Source organism: Corylus avellana, chromosome 1 (assembly GCF_965113065.1).
Source record: "Corylus avellana chromosome 1, dhCorAvel1.hap1.2, whole genome shotgun sequence".
Taxonomy (NCBI): Eukaryota; Viridiplantae; Streptophyta; class Magnoliopsida; order Fagales; family Betulaceae; genus Corylus; species Corylus avellana.
In genome coordinates, this window is record NC_142490.1 from 36,508,562 (window position 1) to 36,521,642 (window position 13,081).

General features: G+C 33.7%; 1 protein-coding gene across 2 annotated transcripts; it reads right to left on the reverse strand.

The window, feature by feature from the left end:
- Nucleotides 1–2,727: 2,727 nt before the first annotated feature.
- On the reverse strand, nt 2,728–7,395 carry LOC132170819 (peroxisomal 2,4-dienoyl-CoA reductase [(3E)-enoyl-CoA-producing]). 2 transcript variants are annotated; one of them, XM_059581935.2, is made up of 6 exons: nt 7,150–7,395; nt 6,006–6,165; nt 5,150–5,319; nt 4,845–5,064; nt 3,663–3,837; nt 2,728–2,817 (listed from the first exon to the last, which is right to left on the reverse strand). In XM_059581935.2, the coding sequence occupies exons 1-5, from the start codon at nt 7,339–7,341 to the stop codon at nt 3,683–3,685; spliced, it is 897 nt and encodes a 298-aa protein (XP_059437918.1). In that variant the 5' UTR covers nt 7,342–7,395; the 3' UTR covers nt 2,728–2,817; nt 3,663–3,682. The 2 variants fall into 2 exon arrangements, with proteins under 2 accessions (XP_059437918.1, XP_059437919.1); XM_059581936.2 differs by lacking the exon at nt 2,728–2,817 and having other exon boundaries at nt 3,459–3,837.
- Nucleotides 7,396–13,081: the final 5,686 nt, after the last annotated feature.

The following is a 13,081-nucleotide window of genomic DNA, read 5'->3' on the forward strand; positions in this document are numbered from 1 at the left end:
AAGTCCTTTTAGGGTATTTTAGTTGACCATTAGATTTTAATAAGGGTTGGCTTAAGTTAACAATGAGAATGGACCACCAATATATATATATATATATAATAAATTTCAAGTCTCTTTTAGGAAATTAATGATATATGGGGAAACTTCAAAAAACCCCCTTGAAGTTCCAGCCGATTTGAAAAGACCCCCCTGAATTTCCAAAACTCTCACTTAGACCCCCTGAACTTTGGTTTTCTCTCACTTTGGACCCCTTTAACATTAAACTACGTCGTTTTGGATGTTTTATACCCATTTTACCCTTCCTCAAAACTATGTCGTTTTGTGTCCTAAAATCACAACACATATCCAGCCCAAAACGACGTCGTTTTAAGCATAATTTTTTTTTTTTAATTAAAAAAAGTAAAATATATATAAAAAAAAAAAAAAAAAAAAAAACGGGGGTGGCTCCTTGGCCAAAATGGGGTGGCCGGACCACCCCATTTTTGGCCAAGGGGGTGGCTACAGCCACCCCCTGGCCGATCTGGGGGTGGTCGAACCACCCCCATGGCCGGCCACCCCCTTGGCCAAAAAAAAAAAAAAAAAAAAAAAGGGATGGGGTGTTTTTGGGGGTGGCCGGACCACCCCCAAGGGGCTGGGGTGGTTTCGGCCACCCCATACCGGCCGTATGGGGTGGCCGAAACCACCCCCAGCCCCCTGGGGGTGGTCCGGCCACCCCATATGCACCCCTCCCCCCCCCCCCCCCCGCCCCCCCGTTTTTTTTTTTTCTTTTTTTTTTCTTTTTTTTTTTTTTTCCCTTTTGGGGGTGGCCGGACCACCCCCATGGCCAAGGGGGTGGTCCGGCCACCCCCAGACCATCCAGGGGGTGGCTGAAGCCACCCTAGTTTTTTTCTTCTTTTTTTTTTTTAAAAAAAAAAAAATTTTAATTTTTTCTTTTTTAAAAAAAATAAAAATTAATGCCTAAAACGACGTCGTTTTAGGCTGGGTAATTTTAGGACACAAAACGACGTAGTTTTGGGGAAGGGTAAAATGGGTATAAAACATTCAAAACGACGTAGTTTAATGTTAAAGGGGTCCAAAGTGAGAGAAAATGGAAGTTCAGAGGGCTTAAATGAGAGTTTTGGAAATTCAGGGGGGTCTTTTCAAATCGGCTGGAACTTCAGGGGGGTTTTCTGAAGTTTCCCCTATAAATATTAAAATCTAATGGTCAACTAAAATACCCTAAAGTGACTTAGGATTGTCACAACTTATTTTAGAATTTTCTAATTAGTATAAAATAGTAAATTTAATTACTTAATTATTATATATGTATGTGTTAGAATATTAATTGAAGAGTAATGTAGGAAACAACATTTTTATTCTACAATTATTCCACAATATTGACATAGTAGTTTCAACTAACCCTTGGATTAAGACTAGTACTGTCAAGGGTTGGTTGATACTACTGTCATGTCAACAAACTTTATGATAAAAATGTGGTATATAATATTTCTCTTAATTAAAGAAATAATTTCACCATTTTTTATCTATTTAAATTCTTAGGATAATTGATTATTTAACATAATATTAAAGTAATAATCTTTAGTTCAAACCCCACATTATACCATTTAATTTTAATTAAATATTATACATATTAAAATAATCAAGATGATTGCAAGACCTTTTTGGCATTATGAAATAGGAAATGGGGAAAACAGTTTTCTATGACATGATTGGTGACATCCCCTACAAGTATTCTATGAAAAAATTAGTGTCAATACATGATGAATTGATAAAAATTAGTGTCAAGCATTCGGTTAGCCAAAATAACTTCTGAATTGCTAAAATGAGAGCAAAATGAGTTGTATCCGGCTCAACAATTTAGCGAGCGCTATTCACTCACTAAGGCTCCGTTTAATTCGACCTAAAATGGTTTCCGTCGAAAAATATTTTCAGGGAAGTTATTTTTCCTGAAAATGTTTTCCACCAAAAACATTTTACATTGTTTACAACGCGCACGGAAAATCAATTTTTTTTTAAAATATTTTCAAAAACAATTTTTAATTTTTTTAATTTAAAAAAAAAAACTACTAATTTTAATATTAGCTATTCAACTGTATTGAAAATCAATTTTTTAATTTTTTTTAAAATATTTTATATTTACCTATAAAATATAATTTTTATTCAAAATATAAAAATATTAATATAAAATAATTTATGATTGTTTTGATTGTTCCATCTATTGCTCCAACACAATCCTAATGAAGACCAATACAAGTTACATTAATTTGACAAATTACTTGAATTTTTTTTTTTTAAAAAAAAAAAAAATCAAATTTTAAAACTTACCTTAAAGTATGGGTAAAACCTTCGGCTATTCCTTATTTCCAGAGGAGTAGAGTTATCAAGTTGTTTAATTAAATGTTTATATAGCGTAAAGACTCTTCCAAGTACAACCTTAAAATATCGATGAATAGACCTAGTCGATCTATAAAACCTTCCACCAACCACTCGAAACCTCACATTATGCCCAATAATATGTAAAAATATCAACACTTGTTCCTTAATAGACATGTGAATGGTCTCACGTACAAGGTTGTTCTCAGCAAAAATTTTAAATAATTCAAAGAAAGATATAGGACTCATTCTTATTTGGTCAATACAATCTTGTCTGCTTCCATAAAGAATACTATCCATATAAATCCCTCTTTCATACTCTCGATTAACATGAGGTTCCCTACATAATACTCTCCTAGATCTAATATCTTTTAAGATTACAAGCCCAACAGTAAGAACAAATGCAATTGTGGTCGTAATTGTCGAAAGAATTGTTTCATCCATCTACAAACAACATAAAAATAAGTAATAAGCAATAATTCATATATGCATTGTTTCTCTGTGACAAATGATTAATAAATTCCAAAAAATTTAAGTCCCACATGGTGCAATAAGCAATGCAATAATATGATATGTGGAAAAATGATAGAGCCCTTGCGCTTATGTCTTTCAAGCCCCAGGACATCAATGGTAACCTTGAAGGTCTAGATGCATCGGAGTTTGATATTTTACAGGACTGAGAAGATAAATTCATGGACAAATATGTGAAAGTAGGCCACCTAGCTAGAGTATTTGCCGAAAAAGAAAGAAAAGATCCTATGCACATAATTCTAAAATGTTGCATCATGTTTGAGATGGATGTGACATCATGAGCCCCATATGCATGCCCCACATACATTCTTATGGCCCTGGTTGTGGGACTAGCTAGCTAGGTGGCCTACTTTCACTAAAGTATTCTTAATCATCCTAATAAATTCCTCAATTGGTACCCACTTGGAACTAACTTCTAGTTCCAACTGTCTACTTTTTAGTTCAAACTGAGAATATAAAATTAATATTTATACTAAAGTATTCTTAATCATCATAATAAATTCCTCGAGTAGTAGGTAAACATGCAAAATGTTGGTACCACTAGAAAAGCAATCTGGAAAAGTATTATACTGTTCAGCATGGGAACCAAATTACATCTGTGTAATTCTATAATGTTCATCGTGAGCTACTACCTCATTGAGTAAGTATTGCAACAACTAATTATAAAATAAAAATAAAAAATAAAAACAAAGTATTGCAACAATTTTTTGCTGAAAGAAATGACAATGCTGGATTCTACAGAAAAATTAATATTGAACCTTATCATCAAATTGAAGTGTTATAGCTTGCTCTTAGGAACCCCAACTAGTGCAGCTCTGGACCTCCTTTCCACTGCTCGAGACAGCTGCTTCACCGCCTCTTTGGGCAGATGTCGGGGTTTGCTCAGCCATTCTCCTCCATCAACCACCAATGTTGTTCCGTTGATGTATTTTCCTTACAGCATAAGACATGCACATAAGATTCTCAGTCTATGGCAACATGGGAAAAAAGGGAAAGAAAAAACAAAGGAGAATGTATTTTCCTTCAAAGATTTGTCCAAAACTTCAAGATTTTCCAATGTTGAAGCATCAATTGATTTTATGGAATGGAGTCATTACAACACATTTATAAGGTTATATATAAGCAACAAATGACAAGTTATATTAGCATGGTATCTACAAAAAGATATTAAAATTCTTTTTCCCACTAAAATTGTAGAATTCAAATGAAGAACATCTAGAACTCCTTGCATCACACAATTTAATCCTTCGTGTCTTAACACTTGAGCTTAAAAATGATCTAAAGCATCTATAAGTACCGGAAAATCTTTTGCCGGAAAACAGTGAGTTTTAAATTCATGAACGCAGAATTTAGTGGAGTGGAAGCACATATTGTTGCAGATTGAAAAAGATTATGGCATGTGTAAATTCATTACAAAAATATTACGAACAATACTGACACATGCATCATTGATATCACTAGTTTTTATCAATCATTCCTAGCTTATGCTCAGACCAAATAAAATTTTTTAACCACTTCATTACCAACTCATTGGAATTGAACCTTTTAAATACTTTCACAGAATGCATGAAGCCTGATGTAAATCCTTAATCAAAAGGTGGCAAATTTTTTATTTTTTATTTTTTTTAAATGACAATTTAGGTCTTAATTTTAAAAATGGTCAAAGCATAAGGTGATATTTTGACTTTTTCCAAAAAGCAAAATTAGAAACATGTGGAAACTTGCTAAACTAGCTTGATGAACAATCTTTCACAACCTATACATAATTTTTATCAAATAACACTCAATGAAGAAGAGTTTGTGGAGTGAATAAACAAGCAAGGAGAAATAACGATAATTTAATGAGAAGATACATATCTATATAATTACTCCTTTGAGAGAGGAGATTAAAGAAAAATAAGACAAAGACATGCATGAGATTAGCAAATTAGATTACTGACCGGCATCAGATGCAAGGTATAGAGCAGCCATAGCAATATCCCATTTCTCCCCCAGTTTAAATAAAGGCATGTGCTGTCTAGTGCTCATCATTTCCTCAGGTCCTAGTTTACTAGTACCAGCAGTGTCTTCAATGGGTCCTGGTGCAATCCCATTGACTCTGATGTTGTAATCTGTCCCCCACTCCAATGCCAAGCTTCTCGTAATGCTATCAACTGCTGCCTGGTAAAAAGGAAAAGAATGTAAAGATATTGAATAGGGACCATAAGTAAAATTATTATGAAAGTCGAAAACTCAATTTACAAACCTTGGCCGCAGATACATGAATTTGATACCAAGTAGCTGTATAATGCAAAGTTGCACTTATATTTATGATTGTTCCACCATTAGAGATGTCTTTTCCTGGTCCCCCTTTCTTGAGGTACTTGAGTGCTTCACGGCACATTGTAAAAGTGCCAACAGAATCTATGTCTATTACTGCAAAAATCAATCCAAAAAAAAAAAAAAACATTGAATTATAACCTCTAAGAACCTTCTATGTGCTGAAAACCCTGTAAGACTCCTTTAACATTGCATCATAGGGACTGATTTCATGTGATATAAAAATATGAGATTCTCGACTCAAATTACAGGAAGAACCATTAGTTGATACAAGCCACGAAAATTATATGTTAAAAAGTCAGTTTCACTGATGCAATCAAATGACATTGTTTATGAGTTCGTTACTGTGACTTGGCCCCAATTTCTTCAAAGATTTGATTCTGCAGGATTGTACCCTATCATATAGGAATGAAACAGGAACCTTTCTATCTTTCTGAACCATCCAAGAAAGACCTCATGAGCATGTTGATCTAGAAAATAGAACAAGTATAAATTTTTTTGTCATACTTGTAAAATTCCCAATGGAAAAAAAGAAGTCCTATCAATCGTTGTCCTTCTTTTGAATGACTGAATGGTTCATTTAAGTTACTTTTCAGTTTTCTTTCTCAGATACCAAGTTCACAACCTGATATATACCAACTTAGCCTGACTTCTAAGAAACAGCCAAGGACATAAATATAAAAAGATCTAAAAATCCAATCAAATTCAACAGAATAAATCTTCCAGTACTCTTTTATTGAATCAAATGTGAATATTTTGATCCACACTCCTGAGGGTACAACCTGTCCGGAAGCCATTAGGAGATAGATCCTCTGCTGCTACAAGGAAATTGCCAGCTGCAGAATTCACAAGAATGTCAAGCCTGCCAAAATGCTTAATTGTTGATTCCAGAACTCTAACTGCATCTTCTCTTTTGCGTACATCTCCCTCTAGTCCAATAGCCTGCAACAAAAATGATAGACATTTTTCAGTGGTGAAGTAATGAAACCAGACATCATCATCATCCAGCTAAATGGAAAGCATAGTAGTAACACTGCAATTCCTTTCAAATGGCAATCACATGTAAGAATTCTACAACCTATAGAACACAAAAAGATTGTTCTGCAGCAAAATACTGAGCTATCAAGTGGAGAGGAGCAACTATAGTATAGAAACAGATCACTCTCCACACCCAATTGAAGTGGGATTTCTCTAACATCGTATCTGCAGGCCAAACAAAAACAGACATAGGACCCACCAACCTGCAAATGAAAGTCCAAGGAATACAAAAACCAGGTAGTGGTACCATAATGAGCATCCGAACCAAAATCTTAAAACTATTAGATTGAGAGCCAAGCTGTTAACCCCTCTCATGTCCAAGACCAACAATGTATGACAAGCTTCACTAGCACTTACAAAACCTATAGAATTTTCAAGTTATAGATTTTTACAAAAATAAAAAATAAAAGAAATCTCCATTCAACTAGGAAACCCTGAGTGCTTTCAGTTATATTTTTTAAAACTATAAAATCAAAGCATCGGTTAGACACTTAGACTAGAATTTCATCAAATTATAAGAGCAGTAATAGAACAAGAAACAACGAGCAATTCTAGAAGGCCTACTTGCGTCTTGCCTGTGTCCTACTATAAATGTTGTGATAAAAATTCAATAATGATTAATCACAAGCCTAAGGGTGATTAATCACAAGTAAGCCACCTAGAATTACTCAGAAACAACAGTACTGAGAGCTTACAATTTCCTCCATTTTCCTACCCTTTCTCAACAACCAAACAGGACCCAACTTTCATCCCAGACGTAAAAGAGAGAGACAGAGACAGAGACAGAGAAAAACAGGGAAATGAGACAAACCCAGTAGAGAAAAATGCTAAAATAGACAAATGAAATTGCAAAAGTGGATGGGGAAGTGAAAGAAAAGATAATATTACAGGAATTCCATGAGATCGAAGGGAGTCAACGGCAGCTTGAAGGACTTGGCTACGGCGGCCCATGATGGCAATAGAGGCTCCATGTCTCCCCAATTGATACGATATCTCATACCCGATTCCTGACCCTCCTCCTGTCAACAGCGCCACCTTCCCCTTCAGTATGCCAGCCTTGAAGGGAGACTCCATTGCCATGTGTCTGTCTCTGTATCTTTCTTCACTCTACTCCACAACGTACAACGTACAATGCCATTGTGATGTCAAAATGCAAAAAAAGTATTCTTCTTTCTTTTAACAATGACTGATCTGGGGTGAATTAATAATACCACATCAGCATAGTAAAATAACCATAGAATTATGGTGCGGCATATAGCATTCTTTAATTAAAGCCTTATGTTTATAAATTTTATTTTTTTTTGGTCCATCTCATTCGGTTCACTTCGTGCTAATCTGGATGTTACATTGGATTGAGTTGATGGAAACAACAAATAAGAATATTATCAAAGTATATTTCCTTGAATTTAAAGTCTCAATTATTCAAGTTATTTTTTTTTTCTTTGATAAAATAAAATACGTAAGATATCTATTTGATGATGGGAGCTATAACTATGACTTTGACCTTTGTAATTATGCATTTAATCATGGTGTTTTCATTAGTCTATACTAGATTTTTTGGACCTACTTTTCTTCTTTTTTTAAGCTTCGGAGACATAAGTATATTTTATTTTAGAAAAATATTAGATATTTTTTTTGTGTTCTTTGTTAAGGATATAAATCCTTAACATTTTCCTGATAGTAAGTGAATTTTTTTTTCTAAAATTCAGGAGAAAAAAATAATGACCAATTTCTTTTTTATTTTTTATTTTTAAGAAAATAATATCTACTTAGGACTAAGAGAATAATACTAGAAGATCACCCGAAAAACACATAACTTTCCCATTTTTATATTATTTTTTTCATTAAACTCTTCTTAGTGTTTAATGGAATTTTTTTTTTTTTTTTTTATAATAAAAAATTCTTCATGGTGTTAGGGTTGTCGTGAGTGACTCGAATTCCTCAAGTCAACACACGTGGGAACATGTTGGCCCATCACTATCTAATTTAATTTTTTGAGTTTTCAACGGCCCACTATTCTTTTATTATTAGGATTTGGAATTCGAGCTGATGAAGACCTCAACTCCTACTGGATTAAAAGTTTTTTAGAAATGCTAAAAAGATTCCAAGTATTTTTTTCAAATTTCTTTTTCCAAATGATTTGGTCAGATCAAGAAAAAATTGGTTTTAGATTTTTTTTTTTTTTTTTTCTTAAATGAACGTAAGTTCAGATCACTTGGGAACGAGAATTTAGGAAAAAAATCTTGAGGTATTTAGCTTTTCTTTAAGTTTTTTGCTTTTAGAAAAGTAGAGTTATAAAGCGTGAATATAATGGATTGAGATCTACAGTAATTACTTACTCAAAAATTACAAGTAATAATTTGAATAATTGTAAGAGTAATCTTATATGAAATTCAACTATTCGAGTAGGTAGAATTTAGTGTTAATCAACTTTACCATTTAATGCACTCCCCTACCTTGCTCATTTGATAGTAGCCAAAAGGGAGTTTGAGATACCTCAAAGGGTCACTAGATCATGGTTTATACTATACCAAAAGATCTCAGTTAAAAGCCTTCTGTGACTCATATTGGGCTGGTGAAAGTGATGATCGAAGGTTCATAGGCAGATTTGGCATTTTTCCCTTGTTTAATTTCATTATCATTTTCTCTTATGCTTTGGCAATAATATTGGTGCTTTAACCCTAGCCTCAACACCAATTTTAATGCTTTTACAAAACATATAGAAGTTGATTATCATTTATAAAAGCAAAAGTGGTCATCAAAGATATTACAAATAAATATATTTCAACCAATGATCAAATTGCAGATATCTTTGCAACAAGTCTTGGCTACAAACTTATGGTTTATTCTTTTCCCATGCGCTTGCGGGGGATTGTCGATGTTAGCAAGACTTACACCCATTTACCAAATCCATCTCATGTGAAAGAGGAAAATAAACAGAGTCCATATGTATTCAACACAATTTTCCCAATTTTCTAGTTTCCTTTAGTTTATAGTTTTCTTGGACACCAAAGATAGAATATCTTGACATAGCATGTCAACACAATAATCGACATTATTATGGATAATTAGGGCAATATCGCACATTATGCAATAAAACAGGCATAACTTTTATAATGGGTATCATAATCGTGCATAAGACCCCAATTTGGAAAGCTTTTTTAGGGTGAACGTAGTGGCCACCAAGCTAACTGTTAAAAGTAATTGTTAAGTAATTAAATTTACTTCTTCCTATTAGCTTAAACTTTTGGGATAACTAGTAATTTAACATTGTATCAGAGCCAAAGGTCTCAGGATTGAACCTTGACTCCGTCAATTTACCCCCTATTTAATTAAATATTTCACGTGTTGGGCCTCACTTATTAAAAGGGAGTTTGAGCCCACATGCGAGGGAGAGTGTCAAAAGTAATGGTTAAGTGATTAAATTTACATCTTCCTATCAGCTTAAGCTTTTGAGATAACTAGTGATTTAACACTAACTTGGGTGAGCGTCTACCTCAAAATTCTTTTTTTTTTTTTCCACTTTAGGAAATATTCCTATTAATGAGTTAGGAATGTTGTTATTTTAGATTTGTTTTATGTAATAATTAGAGTTTTGCCTTTCCAGTAAAAGACAATTTCACTTTAGCGATTTAAGCTCGATTTGTCAGCTTAGTTGGGTATTCTAATTTTGAATAATATCTTAGTATTTTCAGAGTTATTCTCCATTTTCCTTTTATCTAGTTGGTATCAGAGCTCGGCTCTTTCCTACCACGGCACGTAGAGGAACAAGTAGAGGAAGACTTGCAACTATTGGCGATGTGTATGAATGTGATAAGACCGTAAGTAATGTGCAACTGGAGCGTGTGATTTCAACAGTGGGGGTGAGACTTGATGTGCTAGACCAGTTGGTTGCGGCCTTGACCATTGTTAGCAAGCATCAAATGTTGTTAGTAAGCCTCAAACCCATCTACCAAATCCATCTCATGTGGAATAGGAAGATGAATTTGTTGAAGGAGATTCTTTATTGGAGGAGGTAAGTTTTTTGGTTGATACCGTATAAATTTTTGAAGAGAATGATGTCCACAATGTGTTTGAGGAAAGTCCAAAAAGTGGAGTATCTAAATGGGGATGTTGAGAAAATTAATTATTATTATTTTTTTAATCAACTTTCATAATCAAAATCTTATTGTTGACTTCGGCATGGTAGAGGAAAATTTAATTTTTCTGTTGGCAAAAAATAATTGATTATTTTTGAAAAATTTTAGTAGAGTTACTGTTGAAGAGAATAAATAAAAGACATGTAGATGCAAAAAAATAAATAAATAAAAGACGTGGGAAAATTAATTTATCTCTAGTTGGTGTGAAGAATTTTAGATCCATTATTCATACTCATATTGTAGTTACTTGCAAGTTATTTATCTTCTGGTATCAAGTTGATTTGCTATTTGATTTTTTTTTTTTTTTTAACAAATTATCTCTTCATTAATATAACAATCAAGTTTAGATAAAATACTCACTACAATGCCAAAAATACAATTTGAAATATTCACAACTCAAACATTATCTATGACATACACAATAGCTTCTCAAGCTATTATAAGATAATATTTATGAAAAGTCACCGTCCCAATTAATTTCAGATCTACAGTAAATTTTAACGAATCACGTCTCTATCCGCGACCAGATCATTGATTCTCTAGCTTTTTTATCTCCGCTACCAATTTTTTTATCAATTGCAATCATCTTCGCTACATCTACCATAGTGACAGTTCTTCTTTATGTCGGATAACTCCTCCGTTATCAGTCTATAGTTTGCTCCTAGAAAATGAACCATAAGAAAACAAAAGACTGACCGGAAACTAATTCCGTTATTCTTAAGGATTCGTGAAAACAAAACCTAAGAAAATGAATAAAACTCTATCCCGTAGATCGCTACCAAAAGCAGATATAGAGAGGATGTATTCTTATTTAAAATCAATGGAAATAAAGTAACAAAAACCCAACACACCCTCACGTGTTCTACACGCCACCGCTGGCCAACCACCCGCAACTAGAATGCACCCCGAGTACTATTGACACACGTACCTTGGTCGATCTACGGTGGATGCAAGAAAAAGGAGGGGAAAGGAGAAAGGGGGCAGGAACTCGAGGAGGACCCAACTCTGAGTTGATTTGCAATTAAGAAGGAAATGGTAGAAAGTTTTAATTGGACATCCAACAAATTTAGGCAAAGACAGTTCAAATTTAAGAATAAATTCTTTCCAACTCGGAGAGAATGATATAAGCTAGTTTACAAGTGACTAGTTATAGTACAAGAGTTAAAAAAAAAAAAATATATATATATATATATATATATATATCTTATTACATTATTGGTGGGAGATAGATCGAGCCTGTTATATACATGACCCTATAAGGGCGCTGCCTAGGCCCTACTCCATTGAAAACCAATGGGCTTATAGGCCTGCAACCCAGGTGGTGTTAGATCTGGCTAAGCCCAGGTTGGCCGCACCATGAAGAGTTAAATGAATAGGGATTGATTTCATAAATCTTTTGTCAACCAATCACTTTCATTCATGGGAATAAAGTACAAATATCAATATACCCTCTCATCCTTTAAATTAAGGCCCAAATAAATTTTTTTTTAAAAAAAGCTAGGGCCCAAAAGGGACGAAAGTCCAAATTGTTGCCAAGTATGCTTAAAAAATTCACGTTTAAGTCGTGTGAGACGTGTTAATGCACACGTTAGACCCTTCAATCATAAATCATTAATTTTGTGTTAGGTTTGCAAATCGCATCAAAAATTACTAACCTTTATGTTGCTTGTTCATGTCAAAGTATGTATATAAAGTCAACCCTAACTCAATTCATTTAATTAAATGAGATAAACCCTTTAAAATTGACTCGCTAGGTATTATTATTTGTTGTATTCCTTTCCGCTATTTTTTATTAGGTTCGTATCGAGTTTGAGAATCGTGTTAACAATTACTAACCCTTGTATGAGTAATGCTACACATATAACTCTTTTACAACATGCTAACACATGCCAGCATATAATTAGAGCCACGCTAACTACTAAAAGAAAATTTAATCATTCCAATCTCATATTAACACGTGTTAAAAACTTGTAAAAAGAATTGTAATTTAGACGAGTCTCATTAGAATCTCAAATTTTAAGTATATTCAATCCATACACATTGTTAATTATAAGTATGTGATCTATATTAGATCTTAAATCCACATGCCATGATTACCCAGATTGGATCCTGAGGAGTATTTGCCGAAAAAGAAAGAAAAGATCCTATGCACATAATTGTAAAATGTTGCATCATGTTTGAGATGGATGTGACATCATGAGCCCCACATGCATGCCCCACATGCATGATAGCAAGTTTATATGCTTATGGCATATTCGAACAAGCTTCTTTGGTCAGCCTCTATTGACTATAGAAGATGGTATATGGTGTGTTTGGTTGTCTCTATTTAATACTGATTAATCTTTGAAAAATGCTCAAGCTTTTTCAACTAATGAATCTTATAATATTGATTTGCAAACCTAACCAAAAAGTTAATAATTTTCTTAGCGATTACTGGGTGTGGTTGTGATCGGCCGGCATGTGTGCAGCAAAGGTGATAAGCACCCACACGCAAAAATAGACTGATTTTACATTTTTTTTTTCTTTCTCAAAGAGCTAATCGGGGTTAAATTACGTGGATTATATATAATCCAACTAATATGAATGGATGAATTGGCCCGACCAAATGATCCGACATTGAAAAGGGATATTGGAAGGGACATGTTTATCTAATCAAATGACAACATTTTCCATATCAAAAG

What these genes read in the sequence shown, in the direction of transcription:
- LOC132170819 (XM_059581935.2), bottom strand. Translation starts at nt 7,341, where the DNA reads ATGGCAATGGAGTCTCCCTTCAAGGCTGGCATACTGAAGGGGAAGGTG. An exon ending in TTCATGTATCTGCGGCCAAG is followed by an intron (nt 5,065 to 5,149) that starts GTTTGTAAATTG and finishes CCTTTTTACCAG; the next exon opens with GCAGCAGTTGATAGCATTAC. An exon ending in ATACCTTGCATCTGATGCCG is followed by an intron (nt 3,838 to 4,844) that starts GTCAGTAATCTA and finishes TTATGCTGTAAG; the next exon opens with GAAAATACATCAACGGAACA.